This window comes from Rana temporaria, chromosome 6 (assembly GCF_905171775.1).
Source record: "Rana temporaria chromosome 6, aRanTem1.1, whole genome shotgun sequence".
NCBI lineage: Eukaryota > Metazoa > Chordata > Amphibia > Anura > Ranidae > Rana > Rana temporaria.
The window spans coordinates 114,266,572-114,284,868 of NC_053494.1; the positions used below are offsets into that span (position 1 = coordinate 114,266,572).

The 18,297-nt window shown below is 45.8% G+C and overlaps 1 protein-coding gene across 1 annotated transcript in view; it reads right to left on the reverse strand.

Moving 5' to 3' along the window:
- The window catches only part of ORC2 (origin recognition complex subunit 2), a 92,397-nt gene that overhangs the window by 7,424 nt on the left and 66,676 nt on the right, over positions 1–18,297 (reverse strand). Inside the window, exons 14-16 of the mRNA XM_040357201.1 lie at positions 11,859–12,030; positions 6,433–6,494; positions 5,988–6,106 (exon numbers count right to left, since the gene is read on the reverse strand). Coding sequence (XP_040213135.1) covers positions 5,988–6,106; positions 6,433–6,494; positions 11,859–12,030 — 353 coding nt within the window. The remainder of the gene's footprint in view (positions 1–5,987; positions 6,107–6,432; positions 6,495–11,858; positions 12,031–18,297) is intronic.

The window sequence follows — 18,297 nt, forward strand, 5'->3', positions numbered from 1 at the left end:
GTGACGACACTGTACGGTATACAATGACACTGTACGGCATGTAATATCAGGAGGGGGATGACAGACAGGAGATGGTGTTTACATTCTCCAACCTCAGTCTGCAGGCACAAAATGAGGCAATCTACATTGCAAGGACTGACATCACCCTATAGCTGCACGCCCCTGGGGCTCCCCTTACCTGCATCCGCTGAAACTCATCCTCTGACAAATCCTGCACCATATTCCTGCCCGACACCGGAACTGCACCCCACCACTCTGCTCAATGCTACCCTTGTAGTCCTGGGTCCCCAAGTTTCCTGTCCCTTATGGTTTGGGAGTATTGGCATGTCAAGCTGACCAAGATTTGTCATAGATGCCAATGTTACGGGAGCAGTGCCATGTCAAGCTGTACTCGCTTGCACCGCGCGAGATTGGCAGGTGCATGCTGGGTAGCCAGCATGCACGGTATCCAGGAAGAAAGACACTGCAGCTTCAGTAGCCCACACTGTAAATGACTGGGCTGTTCAGAAACTTCACAAAGTAAGAAAACAATTCTGCAGAAATAGAAAACTGGGCATAGTTTGCAGCATACCATTGTTACATTGCACAAGGCATGAGTATTTTTATCTTAAAAGTCATATCTCGGCCGGAACTCCGCTTTAATACTTTAGTAAAGTCCTAAAAAAACATGTGAATCAAAACTTTGGATCTGCATACTTCTTGAAGTCACTAACTCAGTAAAGTATTTCTAAGCAGCATAACCACCAGGAAATTTGGGATTTCAGCAGTGGCAGCCTCTATATTTTCTCAATCAGTCCCAAAACTGTGTTCCACCTCTGAAGCCAGGCACAAGATAGCTGTAGAGGTCAGTGTACCAGCCCAGGGTGCTGATCCCCAACAAGTGATACTAATCCATGATAGGAAGGCGTAGACCAGACATATGTCCGTGCTAAAACATAGCTTTTATCAGCACAACCAGTAAATTTACAGCAATTAAAACAGAAGCATTTTTTTCGGAAAACAGTCTAATGCCGTTATTCGGCATGAAAAAAAACAACGTTTTTCAGCATGTCCAAAAAACGAAGTTTTTCCAACTTCATCATTAAAAACGATGTTGCCCACACACCATCGTTTTTGAAAAATGATGAACAAGGCGCGGTGACGTACAACACGTACGACGGCACTCTGAAGGGGAAGTTCTATTCGCCTTTGAGCTGCTTTTAGCCGATTCCTTGTTAGTAAAAGACGATTTGCGCTTTTTTGTCTGTTACAGCGTGATGAATGTGCTTACTCCATTATGAATGGTAGTTTTACCAGAACAAGCGCTCCCGTCTCATAACTCGCTTCTGGGCATGCGCAGGTTTAAAACGTCATTTTAGCCCACACACACACACAAATTTTCAGAAGCCGAAAAACGATGTGAAGCCCACACACAATGATTTTAAATGACGTTTTTAAAAACGTCGTTTTTTTTCATGCTGAAAAACGACCGTGTGTACGCGGCATTACTCATAGATTACTTAAAAAGTCTGATACAACCTTATAGTAGCACAGGATTTGAAAATACAGATCATGGTGTATCTAGTGAGTAAAACTAAAAGCAGACATTGAGCACAGAAACACAGGTGGATATGGAATACTACAATAATCCTAAAATACACAATGTTCAACATATTAATAGTAACCAACCCTTAATTTCTAATGGTCCAGTCATGTAACAAAATATATATTGAACATACCCAAATGCATGAACATGGCTATGCATTTAAATGTATTGCGCTGCATTTTTAAATGTATAACAATTAATTTCAACAAATTACATGAATTCCTGCATTTATATGGGTTACAGTATGCTTACATGCGTTGCGTTTTGTAGATTTCAAAAAGTGTACCGACATACATTAATGGACTCATGTCAGTGTATGCCAGGGGTAGGCAACGTGGGCCCTCCAGCTGTTGTGAAACTACAAAACCCATCATGCCTCTAGGAGCCATGCCTGTGACTGTCAGGGTCTTGCAATGTCTCATCGAGGTTGCCTACACCTGGTGTATGCAATGTGAACGGGCCCTCAATTGAAATAAAACATGATTATATAATCTTTAAAATAGAGAATAAAAGGTATTTTTTAGCAAGAACATATGTCGGGTGTGAGTCTTCAAATCTTGGAATACTTTCTCAATACAGGCAGTCCCTGGGTTACAAAAAAAGATAGGGTCTGTAGATCTGCTCTTAAGTTGAATTTGTTCGCAAGTCGGAACAATTACATTTTTTAAATGTAGCACCAGCCAAAATAGATTTTTTTTTTTACATCTCTTGGATAGCATAGGGAAGGGTTAACACCCCTGTAACGTTTGTTTTGCTGTCTGTGCCCCTGTCCAGAAGATTTCACCTCACTTTCTGTCCCAATGACAATTGGATTTAGAAAATTTTGGATTGTTGTGGAAACAAGGATTGGTGATGAAGCATCAGTGAAGACACTTGTTTTCCCTATGAGAACTCTTACAGGAGAGAATTTCCCTTCCTAGGGGTAGATTTCCTCTGACTTCCTGTTGTCTCCCTCCCTTTAAAAGTAGGAGTCGTTTGTAAGTCGGATGTTTGTAACCCGGGGGACCACCTGTATACTGTAGGTCTATGTACATTGCTCTAAGGCAGTTTCTCTTAACCTGCTGCTCCAAAAAGCCTCTATCCCACATGGAGGGTGTGAGCCCTGTATGCAAACAGATACTTAGAAGAAAAGAAGACCGGATGGCCGCACTCCTATGCAATTTTTTTATTCAGGTGATGGATACAAAAGGTGAACTACAGGTATCAGCTTGCATGTTTCACACCAAGGTCGGGTGCTTGCTCATGAGCTAGCACCCAACCTTGGTGTGAAACATGCAAGCTGATACCTGTAGTTCACCTTTGTATCTGGCACTTAAATAAAAAAATTGCATAGGAGTGCGGCTGTCCAGCTTTCTTTTCTTCTAATACTGTAGGTCTACTTTAAGGGCCAAATCACACTTTTACAATGCGATGTGTAGCAGTAATGCATGCTGTAGCCTGGTCATGTGCTCTATGCTCCACGTCCCATCCGGTCCTTCTGGGTAGAGAGAGTAGCCGGTGGAATGCACGCTGCCACGAAGGTGGAGGACTCTGCGTCTACTGATAAGCCTGCAGCCCCAGTTCACTTTTTAATGTAAGCGGCCACTCGGCCAACGCTTTTTATCTAAGTTTTTTAAATAAATGGTTTGCACTATGGAAGTTTCCCATTTGTGTTTCATGTCCTATCCTTAAAATGGGAGGAAAGAGGTCACGGCATTTACTCCTGTCAGAACATATGTGTGCAGGCACTATCCTGTTCAAGCAGTTGTGACCATCTTTTTCATTAAAGAGGTCCAATAAGTCCGGTAAGCACAATCAACTGCATGTGCACTTCGGTCGTTGTAACTTGAAGTGGTGTGGTGAAGGAATACGATTGCACTTGTTGGATTAATTATTCATTTCAAAGAAGATTCGTTTGTGGATGGTCTTTCTATTGGATTTGAAGCACTTTGCTGTTATAAATCTTTTCTGTTGGAACTTTACAAGACTTTTGCGTTGGCATTTTATTGCCTATTGGACAATATCTGATCACAACTACCAACACTAATTTCATCTGTCACTAGATATAATTTGTTGTATTATTTTAATTATTTAGTCACTAGTGCCCCTACCACTTGCAACATTCATAGATAGAAGGTATCCACTTCATCATTAGGGGTGCAGCTTAGCACTACGGTGTCACAATTGCTAATGTTTCAATTTAGGTTGGCGCGGACCTATATCATATCTAATGCATGCTGTAGGACAACGTATGTTTTTTTTCGTCAGCACATTGCAGTGTCTTTCCATCTTAAATGGCACTCCAATGCAAGTCAACACAGCTCTGGACACACATGCCTTCCATTTTGATGAGCGATGTCAGAATAAATGTTGCACTATAGTTTTCCTGCATTGGCAGCCTATTTGTATGGGCTGCCTTAACACAATGAACATTAATGCACATCATAACATGCATTACTGCAATTAAAATGTGAACAGAATAACCTAAAAGGTTTTTTATAAGGTTGAACTAAAATAGCTGTGTCCTCCCACATGGGGTGGGGGGGGGGGGGGGGTGTATAGGAATGTTTCCCCATCTTTTATAACATTTACACCTGTGTAACATCAGATGTTTGCCAAGAGCCACTGCTACTCGTTTTATCCAAAATATTTTATACAACATTAAAAGTAATATTAACGTAATTTTTTTTTTTTAATAAATAAAAAAAATGTTCTATTTACCTGCTCTGTGCAAGGTTATTGCATAGAGTGGCCCCTTACCTCCTCTTTTTTGGTCCACCCATGGGTGGGAGGAGCTGTAGTCCATGACATCACAACTAGCCATTTGTATCAGCGTGGTGAGTAGATTCTGTGCTTGTTTTTATATATCCATTCCAGTCCTTTAATCCCATGTTCGGTTTTATTAAATATTTGGAAGCAGAGAACACTATAGTTTCTCCATTTTATATTAGGACATATCTTATTGATGATTGGGAACCAATAAGTGAAATAGTGTGATTCAGGGACGATAGCAGGAGGAGTGTTCCAGTATCATCTAGAGTGGAGTTCACCAAGACTATGACGACTCTGTAGTGGGGTTAGATACTGGAGGTGAGCAGGCACTTTATTCGGAGGTGGTGGACACTGAACAGGAAGAAACTATATGAATCGTCACTTTAGGTTTACACAGCGGAGTTCTAATATAAAGACTTGTTTACTGTATTTAGTATATTGGCTATTTTAGCATTTTGAGTATTTGAATATTTTTATATATGTTTAAAGTGGAAGTAAATTTTCATCTCCGATTTGTACCTATAGGCAAGCCTATAAAAACGTGCACAGTTTAGGAGATATTTACTATATATGCAACTAATGACGTTGTATGAGTTTCGAAGGACTGGCCACCTGGGCCGTTCCTTCAGAGCCCTGTGCCCTAAACGGTGGCTCCCCCATGCATGTGCCGGAGTGACGTCATTGCGGCTCCGGCCAGTTACACAGCCAGAGTCCATGGACCCGGAGGGAAGACGGGTGAAGATGGAAACGGCCTCCGTTGATGACATTGTATTGCTGGAATGCTTCGTTTTTCAGGCAAGTTTCACATAGTGTGCTAGTATGTGATGCATACTAGCACATTATTCCTTTACTTTGCAGGTAAGGAAAAAAAAAACACCACAAACTTTACAACCACTTTAATTAGTGTTGTACTCAATATGTGATGCTGTGCGTATATTTTGCACTTTATGTTTATGAAGAGAGTTTGGTGGACACACTCAAGGGTGTTAGCAGCAGTCTCAGCCTATATTATAATATCATTTACATTAACTGGGTGATATTTTGCACATATAAGTTGTTGCTGTGCGGATTATATTTTACCACATAGTTCATCGGCTATTTGCTAGCCTTCAATCCCTATTAGGGATGCACAGATACCATTTTTTTTTAACTGAGTACCAATACTTTTCTCAAGTACTCGCAGATACCAATAACTGATACCTACTTTTAGTGTCATGTGACAGTTTTAGACCAATGAAAAATTATTACTGTTTCTTTGTAATTCTGACGAATTGTAAGCCCTGGATCACACCAGTGCGGCTTTGAAATCGCGCTACTTATGAACATTTTCCCCAATGAATAAGAACATGTTATAAGGAGCTACAGGAGAAATGTTTTCCCGTTATTCTGCCTAGTATCCATCACATACATTAAAATCCATGAGTGGGCCCAATTTAATGGCATGGCTAAGATTTCACATAATAAATATTATATTAATAAAATGTGAAGCATTATGCTGGCTAGACAAACATTTTCTATGATATTTGCACATTTTCGGTAGCAATTACAACTTATAAAAATAGTCCTTCTGCGTTATTTACCACCACTAGAAAGTATAACTTCCAATCAGCTAAATGGCCAGGACCACATATCCAGAATACAATAAACATACCTTTTTTGTGCGTATTAATTTGTGATCTCTGAACTCAGTCAGCTGAGCCCTTAATGTTAAGTCACTATTGACGAGAAAAGCTTCTCTACATTGCTGATAAAAGTCTTGAAATGAGAGACCTAAAGAAGAGATGAAATAGAATTGAAATAAGATCGCCATCTGAAATAATCTCACTTCTACAAATTTCAAAAACAACTTGCTTGATTCTTTATTTTTACAGATCTTTTCCATGGGCTGTGCCAAAGGCACTCTGGAATGTTAAAATCTGTCAAGTCCTATATTGCAGTGATTCAGTAACTGCCAGTTGTACAAGGTAATAGTTGGAGAGTTCAAACACGTATTACCAGAAATTGGAGGGCAGTTTGGTAATGTCCTCACAACTGGAAGAACCTATCCAAAATAGTCAGGAAGTGAATTACAATATATAGTATATAGTCACACAGACCTTGGTACGAAGGGTTGTCTTTGTTGGCCAACTGATACTCTGCAAGAAGCCGAAAAATCCCTCTGAAAATCATAACAGAAAGAACTGCTATAGGTATCCATGATCAATCCTTATATACATCTCTCTGTACAGCTTTCTACAGCATTGTTTGCATTAACTTGTATTAAACATAAGCTTGCGCATACCAACAGTGCAACATTAAATGCCATACTAAGGGTTCAAATTACTAAGGGTTAAATAACAGCTAATAAAATGCGGTAAAATACTGAATGCGGTAACAATTGTGCAAGTGTTCAATTCACAAAGAATTTCAAGTTAAATACCAAATGCCGTATTTGTTTGATTTAGCGATAATAACAGCATTAGTTAAAGTGGAGTTCCACCCATAAATATAACATTACATCAGTAGTTTTAAAAAAATGTCATTAGTCCTTTACGATTTTTTTTTATTTTTTTTTTAGATGCCTTCAAAGTGTTGTTGCTAGGTAGAATAGTTAATCTTCCCACTTCCTGCACCTAGGTGCTTAATGCTTCCTAACCTACACCGCACAGACTCCTGGGAATGTAGTGGGTGTAACTTTCCAGGAGTCTGTGCACTCCCCAGTCTCAAAGAATCATGTGACTTGGACAGCACAGGTGCTGAAACCTGATCTGACACTGCTTGTGCAGCACTGAGCATGTGCGAGATCTTCAAGGCTGAAATCCAGGAAGTCATACAGTCTGGCTTCATGATGCCCACACTTAAGATGGCCCCAGTCAATTTCTATTTTATAAAGTGTCTAAATGCTGTAACAACCTAACAAAACGGACCTTAGTTTACAGACTAACTTTACTAGAATACATTAAGCTTGTGTATTACAGGGGTATTGATATTTAAAAAGTGAAATTGTGGCCTGAACTCCGCTTTAATGCAGCAATTTACCGCATTGAGCTGGTTGCTAAGGAGGCGGCCGGGAAGCTGACTGCTGCATCCTTAACAACCGATGACTCAACAAACGGCATGGGGTCCCCCCCCCCAGGATCCATAACAGAACCTGATCCGAGGGCCCCACCCCGCCTCCTGAACCAAACCAGGCCACATGCCATGGAAGTACAGAGAATTTGACACTGTCAACAGAAATCTGAGCACTGCGGGAGCAACAATAAAGGGGGAAGCCTAGTAAAGGATAATAGCTTTTATGTCCAAAACAAACCTCCCACGTAACTGCAATGTACATAGAAATGCACATCATTTTATAAACATTACACAGAGGTCTTGAAGGATTTTATTTGATACACATGAATGAGGCCACAGAGAAAACAACATAATAATGACACAGTAAAAGAAAAAAGAGTCCTATGGTAAAAAAAATAGATTTACTCACACTGGGCAACATATTGTGCCACACTGTATATTGCCAAGCACAGTTTATATCCTAATCATATATAGGAAAAGCCAATGCACGACTACCTGCTTACTAGATATCAAAAGTTAGAAGTAGAAACATTTTTAAAAAGTAGCAACTCTGTGGTCACTCCTCAGCACATTATAGCTGAGCAAGCCTTAAGCTGGCCATACACTAGATGAAAAATTGGCCGAAATTCAGTTTGTTCGTTTTTCGGGCAGTTAATGGGCACAAATCGGTTGGGACGTTTTTGAGCCCCGAAAAAAGGACAAGTTTGGATATTTTCTACCGAACCAACGATAAAATTGAAATGTTAATGTGTTTCCTGTCTAAACTGTTTGCACTAGGTATATGTGAAAAAACGATTTTTTTTTATTATTTATGTCCATTGAACAATTTATCAGTCTTTACACAATGGCACTATCGATTGCTCTCATGGGCAAATATTAGTTTTTCCAAAATGGATTTGAATGATTTTTCATTTAGTGTATGGCCAGCACACTAGCGTTTTTTTCCAGCAAAAACACTACTAATAGCATTTTGTTTAGCTCCCCTCCCCCTTTTACTGCAAGGACTCTCCTAAAAACGCTGCTACAAAAATAGGATTTTTGTACTCACCGTAAAATCCATTTCTCTGAGTTCATGGACAGACACAGCAGCATTGACCTTAGGGTTATATACCTTCCTTCTAGGAGAGACTAGGCAGAAAAAACAGCACTTTAAGTGTTAAAAACACTTCTCTCAGTACAGCACCTCCCAGGGGGCGTGTCCCCCGGGTACATCCCACTCTCTGGAACATCCAGCCTCAGTTTGTAGACAAGCAGTACAAACAAAGGAGGGGTGGGTGCTGTGTCCGTCCATGAACTCAGAGAAATGGATTTTACGGTGAGTACAAAAATCCTATTTTCTCTTCCGTTCATGGACGGACACAGCAGCATTGACCTTAGGGACGTCCCCAAACCAAAATTCCTCAACGGAGGAACTTCAACCTTAAACTGCCGCCTGTAAAACCTTGCGGCCAAAGGAGGCATCCGAAAATGCACTCATATCCACCTTGTAACATTTTGAGAAGGTGTGGATTGACGACCAGGTCGCCGCCTTACATACCTGTAAGACAGACGCTTGATGACGGAAAGCCCAAGAGGCCCTAATCGCCCGGGTCGAATGCGCCGTGACCTGAAAGGGAGACGCCCGCCCCTTTAGGGCATAAGCCTGGAGCACGACCTGTCTGATCCACCTAGAAATGGTGGCCGACGAGACCGCCAGACCTTTTTTTAGGACCAGTCACCGACACGAACAGTGAGTCCGACTTCCGAAACGGAGCCGTAGCAGACGAGTACACCCGTAGGGCCCGAACCACGTCCAAGGAATGCAAAGTGGGCTCCTTCGGGTTTTTCGGCAGAGGACATAAGGATGGCAAAACAATGTCCTCATTGATGTGAAAAGTCGAAAAAACAACCTTTGGAAGGAATGATGGCTGCGGCCGCAGCACCACTTTATCCTCATGGATGACAAAGTAAGGAGCCTTGCAAGACAAGGCCGCCAGTTCAGATACCCATCTGACCGAAGTAATTGCCACCAGAAAAACCACCTTCTGAGACAAAGTCAACAAAGGAATCTTTCGTATGTCCTCAAACGGAGCTTCTTGAAGCGCCAAAATAACTAAATTCAAGTCCCATGGAGGCAGTGGAGGATGCACAGGAGGGGCCACATGCCGGACCCCCTACACAAACATACGCACCAAGGAGTGCACCGCTAAGGGTCGCTGAAAGTAAACAGCTAGAGCCGAGATCTGACTCTTAACCGTACTTAAGGCGAGAGCCTGATCCACTCCACGCTGTAAAAACAGCAGAATCCGGGACACCACGTATGTACGGGGGTGCCACTTCATCTCTTCACACATAGAGATGTAGGCCTTCCACGTACGATGGTAAATCTTTCGTGAAGTAGACTTCCGTGCTCGTAGCATGGTAGAAATCACTGAGACCGACAGGCCTCGGTCCTTCAAAACCTGGCTCTCAACAGCCACGCTGTCAAAGCCAGCGACTGTAAAGCAGGGTGAAAGATAGGACCTTGTGACAGAAGGTCTTCTCTCAGGGGTAGACGCCAGGGAACGTCTGCCACCAGACGCACCAAGTCTGCGTACCAGGGACGGCACGGCCAATCCGGGACGATCAGGATTGTTGGTATCCCCTCGGCTTCCACCCTGCACAGCAGGCGAGGAAGAAGCTGCAGGGGAGGGAAGGCGTAAATTAGGCGATAGTGACCCCAAGAAGCAGGCTCAGGGAGGGGGCGCTTTTTACCCCCCTTCTGGCCACTTGCAGCTTCAATCCTTGCAACAAACGCCTCCAGGACTGCCGTCATAGCATCCAACGAGGCCACAGGAGCAGGGGCACTAAGGGTTAACTCTGGCATGGTTGGGGTAGAAGCCTCAAATGAGGGCCCTTGTGGTTCAGACTCCATGCTGTCCCAGCTAAATATGCCACCTTAGTACTGCAGACAAAAAACGGGACCTACTGGTCACCCTCCCTGGGACTCACCACCCAGAACCAGGCTGTACCACTGTGCAGAGCTGAGAGTGCTGCCTGTGCCGTGTCGTTCCCTCAGGAAGAAAAAACTGCGGTGTTGGCGCCGTTATTCCAGACACTAGAGGCCAAAACTTTTCCAAGATGGCCACCGACATGCAGAAAAACAGCATGCGGGCTACAAGAAAATGGCCGCCGACATATAGAGCCGCGGCTCCGGCAAAATGGCGGTCGTACAGTACCCCACAGCAGCACAGCCCCCCGGCAGTAGCAGAGCCCCCCTCAGGTGGACCCTCCACCTCACAGCCGCCACCCAAAATGGGGAAGGAGGAAGAGGAAAGGGAGAAAGGAAAGCAGGGCGGACCCTCAGTCGACCTCCCCAGGAATGCACCAGCCGAAAACACCCTGCCGAGGCAAGGGGATTCTACTTACCCATCCTGCGACCACTGGCTGGAGGCATTCCAGACAGAACCAAACATCCGCTTGCGCCCTGGAACATGTGGTTCACCGGCCGCCCCTGGAGCAACGGGGCATGTCGTGGACGGCCTAGCTAAAGACCGGCACACGCTCGATGGCCGAACATGGGGGGACTACAAGGATCAAGATCCAGCCTGTCACCCAGTCAACAGTTGATAGTAGATCCCAGGATCCAAAAATACAGGAACAAAATCAAATAAAACAGAAAAAAAACGCAAAAAATCTCCAGAGCACATGGGCTCCAGAAAAGGCCATGTCCTCTCCTGACGCTAGGCAGATTAAAACTGAGGCTGGATGTTCCAGAGTGTGGGATGTCCTCGGGGGACACGCCCCCTGGGAGGTGCTGTAATGAGAGAAGTGTTTCTTTCTGCCTAGTCTCTCCTAGAAGGAAGGTATATAACCCTAAGGTCAATGCTGCTGTGTCCGTCCATGAACAGAAGAGAAAAGCCATTACCAGCATTTTTTCCAGCTTAAAAAATTGCTAGTGTGCATGGAGCCTAAAGCCTAGCACACATTGGGCTGAATGAAAAATAAAAACTGACAGCTTAGAGCTGCTGTACCAACAATACAATATTAGTGCAGCAAACTCCCTTGCTGTTCTATTGTGTTCTGACAGCACCACATTCTGGTCAGTACTCTCAGCCATTGTCTGAGAGCGACGATCGGCAGACCTTTCTCGATCATGCCCTTTAGACAGAAGCTGGCTTCTGTCAGACCAGCTGCAGTACACACGGGCTGAATGTTGGGAGGAAGAAGAGGAGGAGGAAGAAGGAGGAAGAAGAGGAGGAAGAAGAGGAGGAAGAAGAAGGGGAAGAGGAAGAAGAAGAGGAAGAAGAAGAGGAAGAAGATTATTCTAGATGGTTTGCCTAGGAGATCAGCTTATATCCACATAAACAGCTTGTGTAGAGATAAAGATATTGAGATGGAATTGTTACCAGAGTATATTTAGAGCTCTAAACAGCTCTGTGACCAGAAATATTAGAAAAGCTTGTGCAGGCCTGTAGTGAAATTGCTAAAATATAGAGCAGATTTTGCTTACCTGGCATTTGGGGTAAGACTGCGCATCACATGAGTAAGAGAACTGAGTGCCAGGGCTCCAGAGTGTTTAACCAGCAATGAGTTCTCATAGGATGTCTCTTCCACATAGGAGTTGTATGTTGTAGTTTCATACCACAGCCAATTATACAAGCTTTGCTTTGATTGATCCCACACTAAAAAATAAAAATGCTGAGTTTTTAAAACTGCTAAACAGGAGTACTGTGTAGTACTATTTACATCTTCTACTAACCAGCTAACAGAATGAGCACACAATGAAATATAGAGGAGTTACAAAAATTATTACTTGTCCTATACTACTACTACTACTACTACTACTACTACTACTACTACTACTACTACTACTACTACTACTACTACTACTACTACTACTACTACGACGCATGTTCAAGTGCAAGATTTGTCTATGAAAGACATTTCAGTATTATAAGAAAAGTCAAAGTGGAACTGCATCTGAGCACCACAAACCAAAAAAGCTATTGAATTCAATTTTAATATTAAAAACAAACTTGCCCATCCATTTATGTCTGCATGCCTTATTTTGCTAAAAAAAAAAAAAAAAAAAAAAAAAAACACCCTCAAGCATTTCTGGTCGTAGTCATCTTGAGTAAGGCCCCTTTCACACTGAGGAGTTTTCACACTGAGGCGCCTAAATACCGCCTGAAAAACTCCTGCCCGGCCTTCTCAATGTGAAAGCCCGAGGGCTTTCACACTTAGGCGATGCGCTGGCAGGAGAGAAAAAAAATCTCCTGCAAGCAGCATCTTTGGAGCGGTGTGTATACCGCTCCTTCCCATTTAAAACAATGGGAAACCGCGGTAATACCGCCTGCAATGCGCCTCTGCAGAGGCAAATGATTATTGTAGCATTTACTTCCGGGAATCCATCTGCCCTTAGCAGGCAGGAGGGTGTGCATAGCTGAGAAAATGCCTCCTCCCTTCCCAAAGACTCCTGGGATGTATGATATAATTTGCCTAGGCATGGAGACCCGAAAGTAACAGAAGAAATGTTATAATAAAAAGTTTGAAACAAGTAAATATGATAAACTTTCCTATTTACAAATGCTAGTAGCACAAGTATAAAAAATAGCCAATGTTGATTTAGAGAGAGTGAAGTTCCACTTTAATTTATGTCAAGAATATAACGTTACATTTCTGAAAAACAAAATGGAACTTCAACTCATCCGATTCCTCCCCCCTCTGATGCCACACTTGTCACCTTTCAGGGGGAGGGGGGACAGGATACCTGTCTTTGACAGGTATCCCTTCCCACTTCCGGGAGTCCGGGCCGCGGCCTGTGATGTCACCACGACTCTCCCTGCTCCTCCCCCGACCACCAGGAGAGAGAAGCGGGCCTCGCGCATGCACATTAGGGTTTCTGTACACTACCGGGTTCCCTTATCCGCAATGGCGGCGGCAACACCCGACAACTGATGGAAACATCAGCTGCCGGTGCCGACATCGCTGGACTCCAGGACAGGCAAGTGTCCTATTATTAAAATCCTCTGCATTGTGTATAAAGGGTGTGTGATCCTCCTTTTCTTTAAATTTACTCCAACCCATCTTGTGATAGAACAGAGCACCAGGAGTCAGGCTGCATATGCTCAGTTTTTTTTTTCTCCGCTAGAGTTTTTTTGGGGGGGGGGGGGGGGGGGGGAGTGCATGGAATCAGCTAAGGGGCCAAATCAGCTCTTTCCGGACAGAGGATTATGGAGGATGAAAACTCCTCCTACAAGCTTTAACCACTTAAGCCCCGGACCATTTTGCTGGCCAAAGACCAGGCCACTTTTTGCGATTCGCCACTGCGTCGCTTTAACTGAAAATTTCGTCGTCGTGCGACGTGGCTCCCAGACAAAATTGACGTCCTTTTTTTCCCAAAAATAGAGCTTTCTTTGGTGGCATTTGATCACGTCTGCGGTTTTTATTTTTTGCGCTTTAAACAAAAATAGAGTGACCGTTTTGAAAAAAAAATCAATATTTTTAACTTTTTGCTATAATAAATATCCCCCAAAAAATATATATAAAAACATTTTTTTCCTCTGTTTAGGCCGATTCTTCTACATATTTTTGATTAAAAAAAAAGCAATAAGCGTGTATTGATTGGTTTGCGCAAAAGTTATAGAGTCTACAAAATAGGGGATGGTTTTATGGCATATTTTTATTAATATTTTTTTTTTTACTAGTAATGGCGGCAATTTTTATCAGAGGAGGTATACGGCTAGAATTATTGCTCTCGCTCTGACGATCGCGACGATACCTCACATGTGCAATTTAAAAAAAAGGATTTTTGTACTCACCGTAAAATCCATTTCTCTGAGTTCATAGACGGACACAGCCTTCATTGACCTTAGGGTTATGCTTCTTCCTACCAGGAGATTTAGGCAGAATTCTACAGCACTTAAGGTGTTAAAAACTTTCCTTCATGCTGCTCCTCCCAGGGGGCGTGGCTCCCCCAGGCATAACCCACACCCTGCTTTAGCAGCCTCAGTTCGTAACCAGCAGTACAAACAAAGGAGGGGTGGGTGCTGTGTCCGTCTATGAACTCAGAGAAATGGATTTTACGGTGAGTACAAAAATCCTTTTTTCTCTTTCGTTCATAGACGGACACAGCCTTCATTGACCTTAGGGACGTCCCCAAGCAGTGTCAAAAAAATTCGAGGGGTGGGAAAAATAACACAGCAAAAACAGGTTACACCCCAAACAAAAACCGGAGTTACTCAACGGAGGAACTCCAACCTTAAACTGCCGCCTGTAACACCCTGCGGCCAATGGAGGCATCCGAAGATGCACTCACATCCACCATATAAAACTTTGAAAAAGCGTGGACCGACGACCAGGTCGCAGCCTTACACACCAGTAACACAGAGGCTTGGTGTCGGAAGCCCAAGAGGCCCCGATCGCCCTGGTCGAATGCGCCGTGACCCGAAAGGGAGGCGCCCGCCCCTTCAGGGCGTAGGCCTGAAGCACAATCCGTCGGATCCACCTGGAAATGGTGGCCGACGAAACTGCCAGGCCCTTACTGGGACCGGACACAGACACGAACAGCGAGTCCGACATCCGGAACGGAGCTGTCGCCGACAAGTAAACTCGAAGGGCCCGAACCACATCCAAAGAATGTAAAGTGGCCTCCTTCGGGTTCTTCGGCTGAGGACACAAGGATGGAAGAACAATGTCCACATCCAAGTGAAAAGCCGAAACGACCTTAGGGAGAAAAAACGGCTGCGGCCGCAGCACCACCTCGTCCTTACGGATGACCAAGCAGGGAGCCTTGCAAGACAAGGCCACCAGAACAGAGACACCCGTCTGATCGAGGTAATTGCTACCAGAAATAAAATCACCTTTTGTGACAATAAAACAAAAAATCTCCCGAATGTCCTCAAAGGGAGCATCCCGAAGCACTGAAAGGACTAAATTCAAGTCCCATGGGGGTAATGGAGGGCGCACCGGAGGGGCCACCTGCCAGACCCCCTGACCCAACGCACGCACCCAGGAGTGCTATGCCAAGGGTCGCTGCAAGTAAAAAACAGCCAGAGCAGAAATCTGGCTCCTAACCGTACGTAAGGCGAGAGCCTGAACCACTCCCTGCTGCAAAGACAGCAGAATCCTGTACACAACGCATGTACGAGAGTGCCAGTTCATCTCCCCACACACAGAGAAGTAGGCCTTCCATGCATGAGGAAAAAACCTACGTGAGGTAGACCTCCGTGCAGGCAGCACGGTAGAGACCACCGAGCCCAATAGGCCTCGGTCCTTAAGCCCCTGGCTCTCAACAGCCACGCCGCTAAGGCCGGTGGCTGTGAAACAGGGTGGAAGATTGGACCCTGTAACAGAAAATCAATTCCCAGGGGAAGACGCTAGGGGGCGTCTGCCAGCAGACGCACCTGGTCCGCGTACCAGAAGCGACGCGGCCAATCTGGGGCAATCAGGACCGATAGAATCCCTACAGCTTCTACTCTGCGCAGCAGGCGAGGAAGAAGCTTCCGAGGAGGGAAGGTGTAAAGTAGGCGACAGCGACCCCAAGGAGCCACCAACGCGCCTGACGCGTCCGCCCACGGGTCCTTAAACCTGGCCACGAACCGTGGCACCTACCGATATAGAGACGGGACGCTAGAAGGTCCACGTCCGGAGTGCCCCACTTTCGGCACAGACCCCGAAACACCTGCGGGTGGAGAGACCACTCTCCTTGGCCCAGTGCAGTGCGACTTAGGTAGTCGGCTAGCCAATTCCGTATTCCCGGAATGTACCCGGCCGATAGAGCCGGAACGGACCCTTCGGCCCACCGAAAGGATGCGCGCGACCCCCGTCGCTGCAACAGAACTCCGTGTGCCTCCCTGATGATCAACCTACGCCACGGACGTGGTGTTATCGGACAGGATCCTGACCGGTCGGCCCTGTAGATCCAGGGACCACCTGGTAAGGCAAAGCTTGATTGCTCGGAGCTCCAGAACGTTGATCAGTAGGCAGGACTCCACCTGAGTCCAGTGCCCCTGGGCTGACTGGGTGCCCCAAGCGCCCCTCCCCAACCGGAGAGGCTGGCATCTGTCGTGACCACTGTCCAGTGGCCTGCAGAAAAATGACTTTCCGGCCCGAAGCACCGGAAACGCCAGCCACCATACCAGGGGAGACATGATCAGATGACTCAACTGAATCTGGTAATCCAGAGATGACGGAAGCTAGTCCCATCGTGACAGCAGTTCCCTCCGTAGTACCCTGGCGTGGAATTGGGCATACGGAACCGCCTCGAAAGAGGCTACCAACTGACCCAGAACCTTCCTGCAGAATCGCAGAGATGACCGCTTCTGGGTCGGCAACTGCTGCACAGCAGATAGCAGAGTCTGAAGTTTTTCCGCTAGGAGAAAAACACTCCCGCCCCGGAGGAATCCAGGACCAGTCTCAGGTATCCCTGAGACGGAATCAACCCTGATTTCAGGACAATCCAGAAACCAGCCGAACACTCGGAGAGCCTGACACGTGATAGACACGGCTCCACCAATGCAGAGCTCGAAGAAGCTCGTAGGAGAATGTCGTCCAGACATCCCATGATAACAAACCCCCGCTGTCACAGCCGGGCCAGTATCGGTACGAGCACCTTGGCGAAAACCCGCCGAATGGGAAGGACACCATTGAAAATGGTCCCCCCCGACCGCAAAGCACAGAATCTCTGGTGGTTTGAGGATATGCAGGTACACGTTCATGACATCCAAGGATGCCAGAAAAACCTGACAAAAACAAAACGAGGGACTTGAGGCCCAGGATCGACCGGGCCCCATCCTCCATGGGGACACAAACAGAATGGAGTAAAACCCCGAGACCGTTCCAACGAGGGAACTGGCACAATCACTCCCCTGACCAGAAGATCCTGGACAGCCCCTGACGGAGTCAACCGGCGAACCGGAGGAGGCCAGAAGCCGGAGGGAAAAAACCTGTTTGGCAGACAAGAGAGAAACTCAATCTTGTACCCCAAGGAAAACACTTCGCAATGCGAAGCCAGTCTCCCACCCGAGACACGGGCGGGAGCAGACCTTCAGGCGGAAGCAGGTATGTCCGCAGACTTGTTAGGCATGCGGTATCCGGTGCGCTGCTACCCCGCAGCGGGGATTCAAGCACCATGTAGACCTACCCCCACCGCACAGGGCGAGCGAAAAAACGCTCGGAGGTAGGCAAGGAGGGTCCTTGCACAGGGCAAGGTCCCTAGCCCTTCCCAAACCGTGGGAACAGCATGCGCTTACCACCTGTGGCATCCTCAATGATGCCAGTCAGGGAAGACCCAAAAGGACCGTTCACCCTTAACGGTGATCACCAAGGCCACCTTAGAGGTCCTTCTTCCAGCTCCTGCAGCAGGAGCTTCGCCCTTTTAGTCAGGGCCTGCCAGGGCCCCGGCCAGAGCCGGCCTCACCGCCGAACCCACCACCGTGAATAGGGAGCGGGCCACGGCCTCCACTCTCCTATCAGCGGGATCCTGAAATGCAGGAGCCCCTTCCACAGGCAATGTGGTGGCCTTGCGCAGTCTGGACACAGGGGGGTCCACTGGCGGAGGAGAGACCTACTTTTTTTTTTTTTTTTTTTTTTTTTTTTTAAAGCCCCCCTCAAGGGGGTAACGGGTTGCAAAGTTTTTTGACAAACTTTTTGCGGTGCATCCCATTCCTTGTATAACATATAGTCCAAATAAGGAACACAAGGAAACACTTCAGCGATGCGTGGTAGTCTGCTGGTACTGACACGGAGGTGTCTCCGCCACATCCTCAATTTTTAGAGCCTCACGCACCGCAGAAACAAGAGCTCCAACAAATTCTTGCCAGCAACTGACTGCAGCAGAGTCATCCTCACTATCCATAAGGGTTAAAACCCGCAGCCTCTGACATAACAGAACCAGAAAAAAACAGCGATTCTGTGTCATCCCCAGAAGCAGGCTTCAGGGAGGGGGC